This window comes from Podarcis gaigeae (assembly GCF_964106915.1).
Source record: "Podarcis gaigeae genome assembly, chromosome: 17".
Classification (NCBI taxonomy): Eukaryota; Metazoa; Chordata; class Lepidosauria; order Squamata; family Lacertidae; genus Podarcis; species Podarcis gaigeae.
Window position 1 is genome coordinate 30560169 of NC_139694.1, and position 18286 is coordinate 30578454.

At 45.3% G+C, this 18286-nt stretch overlaps 2 protein-coding genes and 2 long non-coding RNA genes across 13 annotated transcripts in view; 2 read left to right on the plus strand and 2 right to left on the minus strand.

The window, feature by feature from the left end:
- The window catches only part of PHC1 (polyhomeotic homolog 1), a 30998-nt gene extending 30504 nt beyond the window's left edge, over positions 1-494 (minus strand). For 4 of the 8 annotated variants that reach the window (XM_083718562.1, XM_083718565.1, XM_083718567.1 and 1 more), the window contains exon 1: positions 383-402. Coding sequence is in view for 1 of the 8 variants with exons in the window: in XM_083718560.1 (XP_083574686.1) it covers positions 383-409 (27 nt within the window). In the remaining 7 variants the exon portion in view is untranslated. Of the gene's footprint in view, positions 1-382 lie in introns of all 8 variants that reach the window. The other 4 variants (XM_083718572.1, XM_083718571.1, XM_083718560.1 and 1 more) reach the window with 3 other exon arrangements.
- Positions 27-18246, plus strand: LOC310835255. Of its 3 annotated transcripts, none has more exons than XR_014559458.1 (5): positions 27-390; positions 2281-2392; positions 3715-4627; positions 7163-7222; positions 17380-18246. It is a non-coding gene; the product is annotated as an uncharacterized lncRNA (long non-coding RNA). The 3 variants fall into 3 exon arrangements; XR_014559459.1 differs by having other exon boundaries at positions 3715-4620; XR_014559460.1 differs by lacking the exon at positions 17380-18246 and adding an exon at positions 16228-16275.
- On the minus strand, positions 4505-13968 carry AICDA (activation induced cytidine deaminase; the record flags this gene model as incomplete). The annotated part of the gene is made up of 5 exons (XM_083720060.1): positions 13533-13968; positions 7151-7298; positions 5389-5659; positions 4809-4924; positions 4505-4558 (listed from the first exon to the last, which is right to left on the minus strand). Exons 1-5 carry the CDS (start codon positions 13538-13540, stop codon positions 4505-4507), a joined length of 597 nt encoding a protein of 198 aa, XP_083576186.1. The 5' UTR covers positions 13541-13968.
- Positions 7833-12807, plus strand: LOC310835408. The gene is made up of 2 exons (XR_014559647.1): positions 7833-9197; positions 12643-12807. It is a non-coding gene; the product is annotated as an uncharacterized lncRNA (long non-coding RNA).
- Positions 18247-18286: the final 40 nt, after the last annotated feature.

The window sequence follows — 18286 nt, forward strand, 5'->3', positions numbered from 1 at the left end:
CGACTCCGCCTCGCGCAGGTTTTGCGGTTGCCATGGGGACGGGAAATAGGGCCTAGAGGGGCCTAGCGAGCCCCGCCCTCGCCTGCTTTAGGGGGCCGAGCCGGCCCTCTGGTAGTAACAGTACTTTGCCACCTGGGCAGCTGCGGCTCGTCTTAGCTCGGCCCGGCGAGCGGTAGATCCCGTCGCATCTAGCGGAGCACCGCGGACTCGAGGCCGATGCGTCGGTCGCGATTCCCTTGCAGGGTTGACGCCAAGCGCACGCAGGCAGGAATTCAGCCGGTGAAGCTCGAGGGGGAAAGTTGAACCTTTTGGCCTGTTGCGCGGTGCTCGAAATAGTCCGTGATTTAAATAAATAATAATAATAAGACTGGCGCAGCCTTACCTGGACCGGTGTGTGTGTAAACTTCATTTGTTTGTTGTTTAGTCGTGTCCGTCTCTTCGTGACCCCATGGACCAGAGCACGCCAGGCACTCCTGTCTTCCACTGCCTCCCGCAGTTTGGTCAAACTCATGCTGGTAGCTTCGAGAACACTATCCAACCATCTCGTCCTCTGTCGTTCCCTTTTCCTTGTGCCCTCCATCTTTCCCAACATCAGGGTTTTTTCCACACACACAATCTGATGTCACATTGTGTGTCCTTTTGAAAACACAAATAAATTGATGCAAAGGTCCGTATAGTTAAAGCTATGGTTTTCCCAGTAGTGATATATGGAAGTGAGAGCTGGACCATGAAGAAGGCTGATCGCCGAAGAACTGATGGTGCTGGAGGAGACTCTTGGGTCTTTTCCAGGGAGTCTTCTCTTCTCATGAGGTGGCCAAAATATTGGAGTGTCAGCTTCAGGATCTGTCCTTCCAGTGAGCACTCAGGGCTGATTTCCTTCAGAATGGATGTGTTTGATCTTCTTGCAGTCCATGGGACTCTCAAGAGTCTCCTCCAACACCATCATTCAAAAGCATAAATTCTTCACAATCAGCCTTCTTTATGGTCCAGCTCTCACTTCCATACATCACTACTGGGAAAACCATAGCTATACGGAACTTTGTTGGCAAGGTGATGTCTCTGCTTTTTAAGATGCTGTCTAGGTTGGTCATTGCTTTTCTCCCAAGAAGCAGGCGTCTTTTAATTTCGTGACTGCTGTCACCATCTGCAGTGATCATGGAGCCCAAGAAAGTAAAATCTCTCACTGCCTCCATTTCTTCCCCTTCTATTTGCCAGGAGGTGATGGGCCCAGTGGCCATGATATTTTTTTTTTTTTTTTTTTTTTTTGATGTTGATCTTCAGACCATATTTTGCGCTCTCCTCTTTCACCTTCATTAAAAGGTTCTTTAATTCCTCCTCACTTTCTGCCATCAAGGTTGTGTCATCTGCATATCTGAGGTTGTTGATATTTCTTCTGGCAATCTTAATTCCGGCTTGGGATTCATCCAGCCCTGCCTTTCGCATGATGAATTCTGCATATAAGTTAAATAAGCAGGAAGACACTATACAGCCTTGCCGTACTCTTTTCCCAATTTTGAACCAATCAGTTGTTCCATATCCAGTTCTAACTAGCTTCTTGTCCCACATAGAGATTTCTCAGGAGATAGATGAGGTGATCAGGCACTCCTATTTCCTTAAGAACTTGCCATAGTTTGTTGTAAACTTTGTAGGAGCTTGCTATGTCCATAGTCACACACCTATTTACTGTTTCTTTCTATTTACAGCATTTCTGTGCTGCTTAATTCTTTGCATTTCTAGGTGGTGCACATAAATATAATCTGTAGAAAATGAGGCATTTTTTTTTTTAAATGCAGCATCAAACCAAACACAACAAATGGGGCCTCTGCATTTTTCACCTGAGGTCCTGCTCCACACACTGCCTCCAGGGGAGGTGTAGAGGATAGTGGCACGGAAAGAGACCTTTTCAGTGTTGGCTCCCCATTTATGGAATGCTATCCCCAGGGTAGGCATGCCTGGTGCAATCACTATCTGGCTTTAGGCACCAGGTAAAAAACATTGTTATTTACGCAGGTGTTTAGATCTTAATTTTCTACTTATCTTTTTGTAGTTGATGGGTGAGATATAGTGCGAGTCACTTTCTCTAATAAATACTTTCCTATTTTGTGTTTTGGTTGGCCCTCTGTTTAGGTCAAATCAAATGCAGGAGGATTATGGTTTGAGTCCCCTCTCCACTTTTGGCAGGAATGAATGAATTCTGGCTTATGCTGCAGAGTTCCTAGTAATGAAGTCTTAACTCATTTGGCTTCGCCTTTGCCTCCCTCTTTTCTCCCCCTCCCCCAGAATCACAGCTCTTGTGCCTTCAGGAAAAATTGATCAGGTCAAACTTCCCAATAGCCCAGTCCAATGCATGCTTACTCAGCGAAGTCCTATGTTCAAGGAGGCTTACTCTCAGGTAATGTGTATAGGATTGTAGTCTTACTCTTGTTGTGGGAGGGTTCACGTTATGCTAAATTTCTGCTTGTTATGTACCCATTTCTGTTCATTTTTAGCTGCTCAGTGCTGCTGCTGTATTGCTTTAAATTTAATATTAATAGAATTTATATAGCCACCAATTTTATATTTCTGTAGCCTTGTGGGCAGGATGGCATATATCAACATTTGCTTTTTTTTTTAATCACCATTTGCAGGCAGTTGTAAAAGGATATTATGAGGCATTTGTTGTTGCATATAAAAACTTGGCAAATAATAGTACAGGGGAAGAGATGGGTTAGGATTCAGATGTATTGACCCCAACGAATGTGTGGGAGGGAAGAAATTGGATACTTGCCAATGGATCAATAGGATCTGTTTCAAGGGGGGGGGGTGTCAAATATATATTCTACAAAATCAATGACTAAATACATTTTTCCTGCCTGCTGTCGCCCTACTGGATTCAATGAGGCTTTTGTAGGATTGCAGTATTATAAGGTCTTTCTTCATCCTTATGGAAAGGCATGCGGGAGTTATATGTTAATCTAAGATTCTGCAAATTAATAGTCTTTAAGGTTCCATAAGTGACTTTTATTCTTTTTTGCAATATATAGAAATGAGAGACTCTATTTCAAGTTGAGACAGAGAGGCGTAAACTTTATTCTCGTGGTTTGCTTTTGATATGTGTGTTTTCATCTATCTCACAGTGCAGTCCTACATACGGGTCTATTCAGAAGTAGGTGCTTACAGGTAGGTGCTTATAGTATAACAGATTAAGTTACCTCTCATTCATGCTGTTGACAATTTTTTTAAAAAGCATTTATACAACTTCAGTGCTTCGGTGACTACTGCTTCAAGGGAAGAGGATGGTGAAGAAGCAGGACTTCTTTGGCCCAAAGCAGCCACCAGCAGGTCCCTAAGTCACCAGCTGTCACTTGATCAATAACCTCTCCCCCACCTCTTTTTGGAACACCCTTTTTGGCCACCACCACCACAGAGCATGTTTCTGTCCTCAAAATAGCTTCACTGCCACACTGAAGCATCTCTGGTGGTGGACCTGCATGGAGAGGGAGATACAGAGAATCCAACAGCTCCTGAAACACCCTTTCCAGGAGCTAAAGATTGCTCTCTCCTAAGCTCTAGATTTTGTTCCAATATTTTAACTCTTGTCCTGTTCTCTTACACAATTACCATAGCAAAAAAGGCTGGTCTGTGTACATAAAAATGTCTTTATTTACATCCATGAATAAGCATGCTACTCTGCTACATTGAAAGGAATTAATGCTTAGCAAATAAATGTCACAGTTGCCAAGATTCTGGACTTCCTTCTCTGGATCTGCAGTAATGAGATACTGAAGAACTCTTTGGAAGAAAGAAGAATTGCTCTTATTTAAACTACAGATAAGCAAAATCAATTATTAAATAGTAATACCATAGCAGGCAGTTGATCAAATATTGTTAAATACTAAATAAAAATAAACATATCATTTATCCTCATAATGAATTGATCGCATATCAACACAGTGCTTGTGGGGTATAATGACCGCATCATAGTTTCCAAGTCCATTCTGTGCCAGTGTGTGTGTCTGCTGAAAACATGTGTGGCAAGATGCTTAACAGGTTCTGTGTGCTGCTGAGTATGAGGCATTATGGTTCATATTTTATCTTTTGTTCCAAATAACGTTAGTGCTTTCTGCAGATGCTGAACATTTTAAGCTGGGTCTAAGGTTTTGAACTCCAAATTGATGAAGTTGCTAAGTGGTTTGGCTAAAGCCTCTCGAGCTCTAAGTGCCATCTCTGTAAGATGTTCATTTGTCTAGCTGTCCCCAGTAAAAGCAACGATCAATAGGGTCTTGTGGCTTGGAAAGCCTATCTCTGGCTTCTCCCAACAAAGAACAGAGCACAGCCCCAGTGTGCAAGTGAAGGTAGCCTCAGAATGTCTTCCTCATTTATTCCGACATTTTCTCAGGATGCAGGTGTTCACGACAGCGGAGAAGGGAAAACTGGGACATGGAGTTGAATATTTCAAGACTATTCTTCCTGGAGTGTTGCTGAAATGCCATTTCCCCTCCCCATTGCCCACTACCTTAGCATTTCAGAGTCCAAGGATTCGGAAAGCATCTCGCAAGTCATCAACCTCATAAAGTGGCTGTGAAAGAAAGAAGAGAATGGTCAGGTTTGCAGGAGGCACAGGAAGAAGGAGAACAAAAGGTTAGAGGTAAAGCTGATGAGGAATGAACAAAGATAAGGGCAGAAAAAGATGGAGGCTAGTGATCCTGAAAAATCAAGTTAAAGGAAGCAGAGAATGACAGGTGAGCAAAACAAGGGCAGCAAGGAAGGAGGGGAAGAGGTACCAGAAAAGGGGTATAAAACCTCGTTCAGAGGGAAATACTTCTCACCAAAAGGATACGGCGGAGCCTTCTGGTTAGACGCACAGAATTTTCATGAAGCCCTTCCCAAGCTTTGAAGGTCTTCTTGCGGTTCTCTACAAAGGTGTTCCAGCAGTAAAAGTAATCTGACAAAAGAGAGACGTAGTGTTCATTTTCCATTGCTCAACTTCCCTCCAGATCTTATGCCATCTCCTAAACCCATCCCTAATGGGATGCGGGTGGCACTGTGGTCTAAACCACAGAGCCTAGGGCTTGCCGATCAGAAGGTTGGCGGTTTGAATACCTGCAACGGGGTGAGTTCCCGTTGCTCGGTCCCTCTCCTGTCAACCTAGCAGTTTGAAAGCACGTCAAAGTGCAAGTAGATAAATAGATACCTCTCTGGCGGGAAGGTAAACAAAGTTTCCGTGCGCTGCTCTGGTTTGCCAGAAGCGGCTTATTCATGCTGGCCACATGACCCAGAAGCTGTACGCCAGCTCCCTCGGCCAGTAAAGCAAGATGAGCGCCACAACCCCAGAGTCATCCGCGACTGAACCTAACGGTCAGGGGTACCTTTACCTTTACCTAAACCCATCCCTCTGCCCTGTTTCACCTTTGAAGGTCATGATGGCAATCTGAGCTCCTGCCCGGTGGAGACGACGCAGCCCCTCAGGTTCGGCATTCCGTTCCTCACAGAAGTACAGGCGGGCAGCAAAGATGCGCAGGCTTAGGTTAGGGTAGGCATACAAGAAGTCGGCCACATGCCGGGCGCAGTCATAGCACGGACTCCATGAGGTGAACCAAGTGATCCGATAGCAGTGCCTTGGGTCCAGGTCCCAGGTGGCGATGTAACGCAGGAAGAGAACTTCAACGTGGCAACCCGACTGAAGTAGCAAGGCAGAAGGATTGAGGGTGGGGCAGGATCAAGATAATACCGATAAACAATGAATGGTCAAACAAAGCATTTGTGCTGAGAGACAAGAAGTGAAGGTGTGAGAGAACATAAGACATTACTGAAGGTTCCCTGTTTCCAGGACTGAGTTGGTTAGTCTACAAGTAAGTGCTTGGACTAGTTTGTACAATTAGCAGAATCAAATGTTTTCCCTCAAGGATACCATTTTGCCTGTGTATTTGAATGATACCTTCCAGAACCCTGCCCATAAACTCAAAAGTACACAAGTAAAAAGCACATCAAAGAGAAGATTAGATGAGCTTTATGCATATAGTGGTACCTCGGTTTTCAAGCGTAATGCGTTCCGGATGACCGTTTGAGTTCTGAAACATTCAAAAACCGAGGCACAGTCAGTCACAAAAACAAATTGGTTGCAAGACAGCTCCTGAGATTATCTGAACACAGATTGATTGCATGCAGAAGCCACGTGGCATGTTCGACTTCCGAGGCGTGTTTGAAAACCGAAGCATTTACTTCTGGGTTTACAGCATTCGAAAACCAAAATGTTCATCAACAGATGTTCGAAAACCAAGGTACAACTGTATTATTATTATTATTTAATTATTATTATTTTTTATTTATTTATTTATACCCCACCCATCTGGCTGGGTTTCTGCCACTCTGGGCGGCTCCCAACATCATCATCCATCATCATAAAGCGATAAAATATCAAGCATTAAAACTTCCCTAAACAGGGCTGCCTTGTCTGACGTTCTGTATGTGTGTAAAATGAACACATGGAGAGCCAGTGGGGATCAGTACACAAGCTCCACCCTGTTTGTACTCCAGCCTCAAGTCTTTATTTTACATGCAGGCATTTCTAAAGAACCCAAATTACAATGTGAAGGGAGGGTGGTTGTGGGGAGCATGCAATCAAGCCGCTCTCCAGATCTGTCTCAAAGTGCATAGGTAAAGTTTTGCCATTTGGTTCTGCTATTTGTATTATCTGGCCATCAGATTAAGATGTTTAGAAGGTATAGGGATGATTGGAGGGGAAATGGAAGAATGGGTAGTGGAGGTTCAAATAGAATGCTGTATGGATTTCTAAGGGTCTTAGATATAGGTCTTGTATTCCATTAGTGGTGCCGTTGCTGTTTCCGCGTCATCAGTTCCTATGTCACTCTAGTCATGTTGGAACTGAGATGCCACAACAGGGTTACCGCTAATCCCACAATCACTCCTCTTGAAGGCTGGGCAACCTTGGCATAGGAAGCAATCATATTGTCAGGCTATCCAATGTGATCTCTCCAAATCCAGCAGTACTGAACCAGTGTGGGAATGTGCAGAAGTGGCAATTGCACCGCTAGGATCTAATCTGAGAGTGAAATTGATTGCTAAAATATGGATAAGATGCTGAGCATTCCATTGCTCATTGGTGCAGAAGGATGTATTAATGGATCTGAGTTTCACTCGTGTTTTGTACCTTATTGCGCAGATATCCAAAGTCCAGGGAGCAGGATGTTGCACTGTTCCGCCGTTTGACCACATAGCAAAGGTATGTTTCGTGACGGCCTTTGGCCCAGCGCAAGTTCTTGAAGTTGTAGAGGAATTTCTTTTGTTTCAGAAGGACACTGCGGAGGGAAACAGACTTTGAATTTGAATGTATTCAAGTATGAATGGGGACAGCTGTGATCTGAACAGAGAGCAACTTTAGTTGAGTCCATTGGTTCAGGAAAAATATATAGAAATGAGAATTCCTGGATGCCAGGATTCAAGTTTGGGGCAAGTTCTCTCTGGTGAGAGAACCCCAGCAGAGATTTAAAGTCACAAAATTTGTAGCAATGTAAAGCGTGGTAATACAGTGGTAAGGGACGCGGGTGGCAGTGTGGGTTAAACCACAGAGCCTAGGACTTGCCGATCAGAAGGTCAGTGGTTTGAATCCCCGTGACGGGGTGAGCTCCCGTTGCTCAGTCCCTGCTCCTGCCAACCTAGCAGTTCGAAAGCACATCCAAGTGCAAGTAGATAAATAGGTACAGCTCCAGCGGGAAGGTAAACGGCGTTTCCGTGAGCTGCTCTGGTTCGCCAGAAGCGGCTTAGTCATGCTGGCCACATGACCCGGAAGCTGTAACCTGAAGCGTATGTAACCCAAGGTACTACTGTATAGGCTGTAAAACTTTAATGTGCACCCTTTAAAAGGTTCCTTCCAAGGTTTCCAAGTTCTCCCAGCATAGGAAAAAGACCACACATTTGTTAAGTTACCAGTGGTTTACATGCAAACTCTTCAAAGGTCAGGTTCTTGTGCTTTGGAAAAGTTGCACAGGCACTTTTTACAAAGTGGTAAAAAATCCTAGATTATTAGTATAGGAACTCAAGAGCGGCTTGTGAAACCCATGCTGAAACCTCTTTGCATGTTAAGCTTCTCAGGTAGACTAAGGGTGAAAGGCTATTATCACCACCATTCCCCACTAAGCTTAAGAATAAGAATACATAAAATACCATGATGTCTGCCACAGGCTTCTTTTTATACTGTATAATGTCTCTAAAGCAGGGTGGGAGCAAGTGTGAAAAGTACAGAGCAGGAGTGTGAAGAACTCTGTTCACCAAAGCGAAACATTTACTCCCCCAAAGGCAATGCAAAACAGAAACGAATGGGTTAAAAATAATCCCAGCGCACCATCACCTCCTTTTTCTGCACTCTCAGTATGGGCTCAGCCAGCTACTTTAGTTTCCATGCATGGATGATCTGATGGTGGACTGAAACACAGGCTTTATAAGTTTGAGCGCTCATACAAGCACAATATAATGACCCGATGCCAACAGAGAGGCTGGGTCCTGTCTCACCTTCAAAGCAAACTAGATTTTACTGTGGCATGGCAAGCAACCTGGGCCATATTGGCAACTTCATAAGCCCATGAAGCAGGAGATTATAGGTGCTTTCAGATGGTTTCAGTTCTATGGGTGAGAGTCAACGTCATACTAAGGAGAATGTTCCGAAGACTTTCCCTCTTCCTGTGTCCCCAGGCCTGTGCATTGTTCTGAGGGGTTTCCCAACACTCCAGAGGTGGGGGGGCAGTTGTGAGCGAATTCCTGTTGCACTAGCAGAAGTGTTGGCTTCCACTACTGGAACTGGGTAAGGTAAGGTAAAAGCTAAAGGACCCCTAGATGGTTACATCCAGTCAAAGGCGACTGTGGGGTGCAGCACTCATCTCGCTTCAGGCTGAGGGAGCCGGTGCTTGAACGCAGACAGCTTTCTGGGTCATGTGGCCAGCATGACTAAACCGCTTCTGGTGCAACAGGAGACCATAACGGGTGCCAGAGTGCACGGAAATGCCGTTTACCTTCCCGCCGCAGCGGTACCTATTTATCTACTTGCACTGGTGTGTTTTCAAACTGCTAAGTTGGCAGAAGTTGGGACAGAACAACGGGAGCTCGCCCCGTCGCGCGGATTCAAACCACCAACCTTCCGATCGGCATGCCCGTAAGGCTCAGTGGTTTAGACCACAGCACCACCCCGTCCACAATGGAACTGGGTAGTTGAATCAGGCCTTATATTCCCAGGGCTACAGTGGGAAGATGCTGTCCTGCATATATGGAGCGACATGTTTGGGCCATAGGAAACAGCACCTGTGCTAATTTATATCCATTATTTGCTGCTGTTGTAATTTCCAGTAGATTATAGGCCAGGAGTGGGTAACCTTTATTTTCTGTCATGGGCCACATTTTCTTGGGAATAATCTGCCAGGTGCCACAGGCCCATAGTGGATGGGGCTCAAATCAAAAGTTGGAGAGACTTTGAAATATTTCAGGATTGCATACCTCCCTCCCTCCTCTTTGTCCATTTCAGCTTCTCCTGTCCCATTTCTCCCCATCCATTTACACAGCTTAGAACCATTCATTTGCAGAAGGCTATCCATCTCAGCTCTGTCCATTTCCAGGGCTCATCCAGACTTCCATTGGTGCCATCACTTTCCCCCTCGAGCCTCTGCTCCAGGCTAAAGCAGGCTAGAGTGCTCTGGCATAACAACTAGTGTGCCATGAGAAACTCATTCACTGATGAAACATCCTTGTGGAACCAAAGCAGCTTCCCATAGAGGAGACCTCTATGTAATTTAATTCTGGCCTTGCCTTCTTCCAAACAACCTTCATAAGATTCAGGCACATCAAGCTTGCTACATCAAGTGTGATTGAATCATCTAATCACTTCTGATGCAAAGAAGAAAATATCTACCCTAAGAAGGGGCTTCCTGTTGTGTTTCTGTATGAGTCACTGTTCTGGGCTTGTTTCTTTGCACCAGAAGGCATGTGCAGAACATTTGCCCATGCAGAAACGCAGGGGGATGGATTCCTTTGAAGGACTCCTCTTCTGAGTGATTCTTATTTGTAAACACTCTAAGGGTGCATAATAATGTGCAACATTTGAATAGTGGGCCCCACTGTCAAAGCACACACCTTCCCCCCCCAAAAAAAACCATACAATTTTCTCTTCAAGATGGAATTTCTGTGTATTTGCCACAGAGATTGGCTGTGCAAAGCGCAGATAAGCTGCAGTTTGTATGATCAAATGAACCAACCTTCATTCCCTTTCCCTAGGCAGATTTCCAACATTTTAAAGTACTGGCAAATGTACTTTTAATTGAATAAATGTGTGTGAAGTACTTTACAAATAAAAGTGGCTGAGAGTCCCCCTGTAGCATGGGGGTGGGGGGAGAGGTGGAAAGCTGATAGCTGGACATGTGGCAAACGCATTGTGCACAGCAGAGAGGAAAAGCAGACGCCCACTTAAGAATAAGAAAAATTGCTGAGTGCAGTTTCTTTTTTCAATACGTGCACACCCATTACGTTTGTCGACCCATTATGTATGTGCACATCCTAAAAGCAATTTGGATCTCTCAGTCTGGTAGTATGCAGAAGAACTTGGACTGCTTCCAAGTCCTAGTGTCCCGTTGAAAAACATCTGGTCCCAGAACAAGAAATAGCTATATGTGAAAAGCCAATCCTGGTGTAGCAGTTCAAAAGCGGATTGCATGTTAAAATGGGACTGGCTTTGGGAGGCAAGAGTTCCTTGCAACTATAATCCTGTCTTATCAGCACCAGCCTATTTTGCATCATGGCAGCCCTGTGAAGTACCGTATTTTTCGCTCCATAAGATGCACTTTTTCCCTCCTAAAAAGTAAGGGGAAATGTGTGTGCGTCTTATGGAGCGAATGCAGGCGTGAGGCTCTGCTCAGCGCTTCCTTTAAAGAAGCATGTGTGCATCTCTTGGGGGCTTTTCCCTGAGGAGGGAGAAGGGCAGCCCATCAGTCCCTTCTCCCTCCTCGGGGAAAAGCCCCCAAGAGCCGCACTCCCTTTAAAGAGCCGCATGGAGCATGTGTGCGGCTCTCAGGGGATTTTCCCCAAGGAGGGAGAAGGGCAACCCGTCAGTGACAGACTGCCCTTCGCCCTCCCTCCCCGGGGAAAAGCCTGCAAGCACTGCACACTTGCTCCACACGGCTCTCGTGAACGGGAGCGCTGAGCAGGATGCATACAGCGCTCCCTTTAAAGAATTTTTTTTTCTTGCATTCCCCCTCTAAAATCTAGGTGCGTCTTATGGTCAGGTGCGTCTTATGGAGCGAAAAATACGGTAGGTTAGGATGAAGAAATAATAAACTGCCCAAGTGGTCCCTTGAGTCTCATTGCCAAGAAAAGATTTGAACGTGGGCTTTAATTCCCAAGCAATGTTCTTGCCACAGCAACCCACTGGCTCAATGGAAGTAGATTGCAAGCTCTGATTTCTAGAGCAGAAACCAGGGAAATGTGGCAGCCAAGGTTAATAAGCACTTTCACACCCGTCTGAATCCAAGGGGCGAGACTTAAGCACATACGTATTAGTCACTTACTGTAATACATGGGGACTTGAAAGGGCTTATATTTGGCTGTCATGTGCCCCAAAGTTTCCACTCTTCTGGAAATGGGAGTTCACAAACTACTCCAAAGAGGGGTAGGGAAAGGCGTGTCATGAGACATTTTTTTCCAGATGAATCTGATAAAGTCTTCTAATTCTTTAATGAGTTATTAGCTTTCCCATTAAGCTTTCCCCCATTTCGAGGGACGCAGGTGGCGCTGTGGGTTAAAGCCTCAGCGCCTAGGACTTGCCGATCGAAAGGTCGGCGGTTCGAATCCCTGCGGCGGGGTGCGCTCCCGCTGCTCGGTCCCAGCGCCTGCCAACCTAGCAGTTCGAAAGCACCTCCGGGTGCAAGTAGATAAATAGGGACCGCTTACCAGCGGGAAGGTAAACGGCGTTTCCGTGTGCGGCTCTGGCTCGCCAGATGCAGCGATGTCACGCTGGCCACGTGACCCGGAAGTGTCTCCGGACAGCGCTGGCCCCTGGCCTCTTGAGTGAGATGGGCGCACAACCCCAGAGTCTGGCAAGACTGGCCCGTACGGGCAGGGGTACCTTTACCTTTACCTTTTAGCTTTCCCATTTGCCCAGATTAACCCAGGGAAATGTTCAACCCTTTGCTGGGGTAATACCGAGGTAAGAGGGAGAGGGAGCTGAGAAACTAGAGGCAGATCGCAGAGTGAGGTGAAAATTCAAATAGTATCTCACACTATTTTCAGCAGCAGATGGCACAAAATGAGAGACTTTTTGTGGTTGCTGCGGACATACTCCTAAAGTAGCTAACACACTTGCATCTGATTTAAAGAAATGAAACAGAGGAGGGGGAGGTACTCAGTACAAGTTAATATAAGTTATGCTACAATACAACTTGATACACGTTATGATCCTCCGTGACGAAGGAGGAGTGTTTCATGAATAACAGAAATATTACATATTCTGAAATTCTGAATTGTGCATCTAAGGACAACTGCACACTCACAAGAGGGACTGGAAGACCTATAATTTAAGACCTATCAGGTCTTAGTTTTGAATTCGTTTAAAAAAAATCATTTTTCTTTTTAAATGATATACTGTATTATGTTTTTAATTTTTATCAGCTGAAAAGGAGCTTCATTGTGAGACAAAAACTGAGACAAAGATATTATGATAAATAGACAAATAGATATGAGTCATTCACATCTGGAAACTGCAATTAGACACATTCATCTATAGAAAGCTGCTTTCTTGCTAATCCCAAAATAAAAGATGCATTTGTTAATTATGATGCTTTCTCTTTGCTAATGTGAATGAATGCAGATTCAGAAAATTTGCAATTAGGTCCATTCATCTATAGCCTAGACAGCTGTTCTGTTAGCACCCGTACATGCAAAGTATTGGAAATCTTTATTGGAGCAACACTTTTTGATGCATGAAAACATAAGCTTTTGAGTTACACAGAAACCTCACCCCACTTGTCTAATTATTTTAATTGCCCAAAAAGGCATTGTAACCAAAGCCTAAGTATGTGAAACTGTATATAATTGTTCTCTGTTAAACTCATTGCCCTCCCCTCTGTTGCACCCATCATTGTTGATTGTAAGCTTCTTGGGGCAGTGACTGTTTCTTTTGATTCTGTTATTATATACTACAGACATGAAAGTCCAGAAGAAGAAATAATAATGATATCCCTTATTTTCAAGAGTGTATGGAACAAACTGAATTAAAGGGGGGGAATTGTCTTCGCAAACCATGTGCAAAAAGAGAGAGAGAAAGAACCGAAAAATTACTGGGGACATGGGTAGAAAACAATAATGATAAAACGTGTGTGAGCAAGAGAGAGATAGAAAGAGTCAGCAGCATCAGAATATTGGTTACTGAGAGATATGGGAAGAAGTCATCTGGAGAGCTGAGTCAGATGGGGAAAAGAGAATAAAACACAGAGCAAGTTCATACTCAGTGAATTCAGTGATGTAGCAATTATGCACTGGGGCAAAAGCTGCCCATTTACCTGTCCATGACTGCGCTGGGGCTGATGTGGGAAGTTGCTTTGAGTCACCAAGTTGCTACGCCGTGCATCTGAATAGCCTTATGACTGAGGTACAGAAATGAGAAGTGTCGTTGGGTGGGTGTTCCCAACCCCCTCGACTCCCCTTAGGAGTCATTTTGTCTGGGGTGGAGTTACACAGTTCGCTGGAGTTGTGGGCCCCCATTCTAAAAAAAAATGCTTGGTTCTGATTGGCTCCAGTTTCTTCAGCCTCCTCCCTCCTTAGAAATATATCTGTCAATTATCACATTAAAAAGTAGGTAGGTAAGAAAAATAGTTACTGGTTCCAGCAAAAAAATAAAGTTTGTGTGCCTAGGTTTTGCTTTCAGTTGTCCCATGGCTCAGCTGGTTTTCTTTTCCTTTTTGGTACTTTAAATTTCCTTGGAGACCCCCCCCCAAAAAAAAATACATTGTGAAAACCTGCATTCCCACACATACACTGCAACCAATAACATTATACAGTGGTACCCCAGGTTACATACGCTTCAGGTGACATACGCTGCAGGTTACAGATTCCACTAACCCAGAAATATTGCTTCGGGTTAAGAACTTTGCTTCAGGATGAGAACAGAAATCGTGCTCCGGCAGCGCAGCAGCAGCGGGAGGCCCCATTAGCTTAAGTGGTGCTTCAGGTTAAGAACAGTTTCAGGTTAAGAACGGACCTCTGGAACGAATTAAGTACTTAACCTGAGGTACCACTGTACATCTGTAAAGCATGTAATAGATGCTTTAGTTGCGATTCCTGCGTTGTAGGGGGTTGGACTGGATGACCCCTGGGGTCCCTTCCAAGTCTACAATTCTATGATTCTATGTTCTTATTAAGTGATCCACAAATTGGTATCACCCCTTGGAACTGGCCTTTGGTTTTCTGGAGACCATGCAAAGGAAACAACGTACCACCATTCTCCATTCTCAGACACAACTAAACGACTAAACAACAACAACATTTTTTGTGTGTGTGTGTTTCTCCACAGTTCCAGAAGGGACGCAGGTGGCGCTGTGGGTTAAAGCCTCAGCGCCTAGGACTTGCCGATCGAAAGATTGGCGGTTCGAATCCCTGCAGCGGGGTGCGCTCCCACTGCTCGGTCCCAGCGCCTTCCAACCTAGCAGTTCGAAAGCACCTCCGGGTGCAAGTAGATAAATAGGGATCGCTTACCAGCGGGAAGGTAAACGGCGTTTCCGTGTGCGGCTCTGGCTCGCCAGAGCAGCGATGTCACGCTGGCCACGTGACCCGGAAGTGTCTCCGGACAGCGCTGGCCCCTGGCCTCTTGAGTGAGATGGGCGCACAACCCCAGAGTCTGTCAAGACTGGCCCATACGGGCAGGGGTACCTTTACCTTTACCTTTTACAGTTCCAGAAGAGGCTGTTGGCTCAGAGTTGCTAGATGTCACATAGAATCATAGAACACTAGAGTTGGAAGGGATCCCAAGGATCATCTAGTCCAACCCCCTGCAATGCCGGAATCTAAACAAAAGCATCCATGGCAGGCATGTGAGTTAGGGTGCCACAGTAGCTAGGAGGCTGAGCCGACAACCAAGAAGTCCCTCTGCAGGAATCTGCCAGGCAACTTTGAGCAAGCCGCTATCGCTTCTGCAATGTGACATTTCATTACACTTACCTATATGATAGGACTGTTATGAGGGCACTTATTTCATGTGTATGAAGTTCTTTGAGCACTCAAGACCATATGTTTTTGTTGTGAAGATTATACAGTAATGCACAGTTAATGTGCAGAATAACTGGCTGTTGTGCACATTCGCCAGGCTTTGTGGAGACTGTGCACATAATCTGTTTGCATTTGTGCACAACGCCAGGCCAATATCATCTCCAGCAGGCCTGGGAAATGTGCTTATCCTGACTGTGTTTTGTATATTCTCAGGGCACTACTCAAGCCTCTGCTCAGTATGCATAGTCTCCATGGATCATGGCCTTGCTTTCTATCTCCAGTTCAGAAGTGTGCCATCTGAGCCCCCTCCCTTACCCCTGCCACCATCCCAGATGCTGCCTCATCCTACAGTTGTCCTGACCACCAGGTACCCTCCCCACTGATGAGTTGAGTTTGGGAAGAAGAGGTGTTGTTGTTTAGTCATTTAGTCGTGTCCGATTCTTCGTGACCCCAGGGACCAGAGCACGCCAGGCACTTCTGTCTTCCACTGCCTCCCGCAGTTTGGTCAAACTCATGCTGGTAGCTTCGAGAACACGGTCCAACCATCTTGTCCTCTGTCGTCCCCTTCTCCTTGTGCCCTCCATCTTTCCCAACATCAGGGTCTTTTCCAGGGAGTCTTCTCTTCTCATGAGGTGGCCAAAGTACTGGAGCCTCAGCTTCAGGATCTGTCCTTCCAGTGAGCACTCAGGGCTGATTTCCTTCAGAATAGAGAGGTTTGATCTTCTTGCAGTCCATGGGACTCTCAAGAGTCTCCTCCAGCACCATAATTCAAAAGCATCAATTTTTCGGCAATCAGCCTTCTTTATGGTCCAGCTCTTACTTCCATACATCACTACTGGGAAAACCATAGCTTTAACTATAAGGACCTTTGCATCAATTTATTTGTTTTTTCAAAAGCACACACGATGTGACATCAGATTAGTTTGTACGTCATACTTGCTAACAAAGCACACCGGCTCTCCTAACCCCTTCACCACGGCTGTTTGGTCCTAGATACTGAAGCTTTTACGATGATGTTCCTCAAGGATCTCATCCCTAATAAAAGGTAAAGGTACCCCTGCCCATACGGGCCAGTCTTGACAGACTCTGGGGTTGTGCGCCCATCTCACTCAAGAGGCCAGGGGCCAGCGCTGTCCGGAGACACTTCCGGGTCACGTGGCCAGCGTGACATCGCTGCTCTGGCGAGCCAGAGCCGCACACGGAAACGCCGTTTACCTTCCCGCTGGTAAGCGGTCCCTATTTATCTACTTGCACCCGGAGGTGCTTTCGAACTGCTAGGTTGGCAGGCGCTGGGACCGAGCAGTGGGAGCGCACCCCGCCGCAGGGATTCGAACCGCCGACCTTTCGATCGGCAAGTCCTAGGCGCTGAGGCTTTAACCCACAGCGCCACCTGCGTCCCCTCATCCCTAATACACATCTCAAAAATGATACTGGAGAACTGGAGAAGATGCAAAAAATGGCAAGCAAAATGATCTTGAGCCCATTGATTGACCTTGCCACTGATTCACATATATTTAGATGTGATAACTGCAACATCAAGGGACAACTTACATGTATGAATACCTCATGTATAACTTCTTTATGTTTCTTCAGATGCAGGGCTTGACAATTAAGCCTGTTCACACAAACACATGGTTGCTAATCAAGTGTAGAGAAATCAAGTGATATACATGCATGTGTGAACCAGGGCTGCATTAGGAAAGCTTGCATTTGATGGGCATTGCCTTTAAAAATCCCTTGACCCATCCATTCTCACTGAAGATTCAGTCAGCAGTAACCTGGCCAAAAATCAATCACAGAACAGAAATACATTTCAGCCAAAGCACTTGGAGGGGCAGATTGTCTGTTTAATCAACAGGAAGTGGTGTGATCGGCTTGTAAGATATAAATAACTGTTTATTTTCCACTCACCTACTTGCTCAGAAATCACAATTTGAATTACGCGCCGACAGCTTCAGTTGGTTTAAATAAAAAAAAATCTTTAGCCACTTCCTTTTCCCCTAAAGTGAAAACCTCACTGTTGAACTTTCTCCGCTTGCTAAATGTAAAGCTGAAACTGTAGTAGCAACCTCTGCTTTGTGGGCTAATTATCACTTTGTGTACTCTGGTCTAAATCTATACTTTCCCCCTTTTTCTTTTTCAAAGCTATAGACCCACTGTTTTGGCTCCAAAGCAAATCCTGCAATTGCCAAGTAAAAGAAGGAGAAAATATATAATGTCCCAAATTCAAACAATGCCATGGCAAAACCACCAGCAGAATAAAAACAAGCAAGTCAGCCAGTCCAAAAGTATTTAGAAAAAAATACATTAAAATCAGTTAAAACAACTTGCAATCAAAAGGATGGGGTGGGCAATGTGCTCTCTGCAACAGGCAGAGGTACGAAATATACATTAGCATGACTATGTATAAAATTTGGTGCATAGCTCTTTACAAAAGCAGGGGTCTTATTTCCTCCACATTTCCTTTGTGTTCTTTAAAGCGACATCCATACATTTCTGTGCATGAGCCACTTGAATGCTAGATGTATTTTGTGTTTGGTAGTTCAATCCACACATAGTTCAATCCCCACTTTCCTTTCATCACCTGCTTCAGAATCCTCCTGTTGCAGTCATGGTACATCTCAGTCTGTTCCCACCACTCAGTTTAGCCTGTTTACAACACTTGCAAACGGGGACCGTTTTTCATACCAAGGGCCATTACCCAAGGCCAGAGCTGGCCCAAAACATTTTGCTGCCTGAAGCAAAGGACAAGATGAGACCCCTCCCAGTTTCGCGTACCAGAAACTGCTGAATCCTCCTTCAACACTGGTGATTCAGCAGCATCCTCCATCACACCAGAAGGCTGCATGCAAGCTTTTGTAAGGCAGAGCATCTGATACACACAGCTCTGTCCGCCAACATTTCCTGCAACCCTTCAGCATTTGCCACCTGAGGCAGCTCCCTCACTTTGCCAAGTAGTAGGGTCAGCGCTGCTCAAGGCTTACCGCCATCATTACCACTGTGCATTGAGGAAGTCTCAGTAGGGAGAAATAGGGTGGGAAAGAGAGTGTGT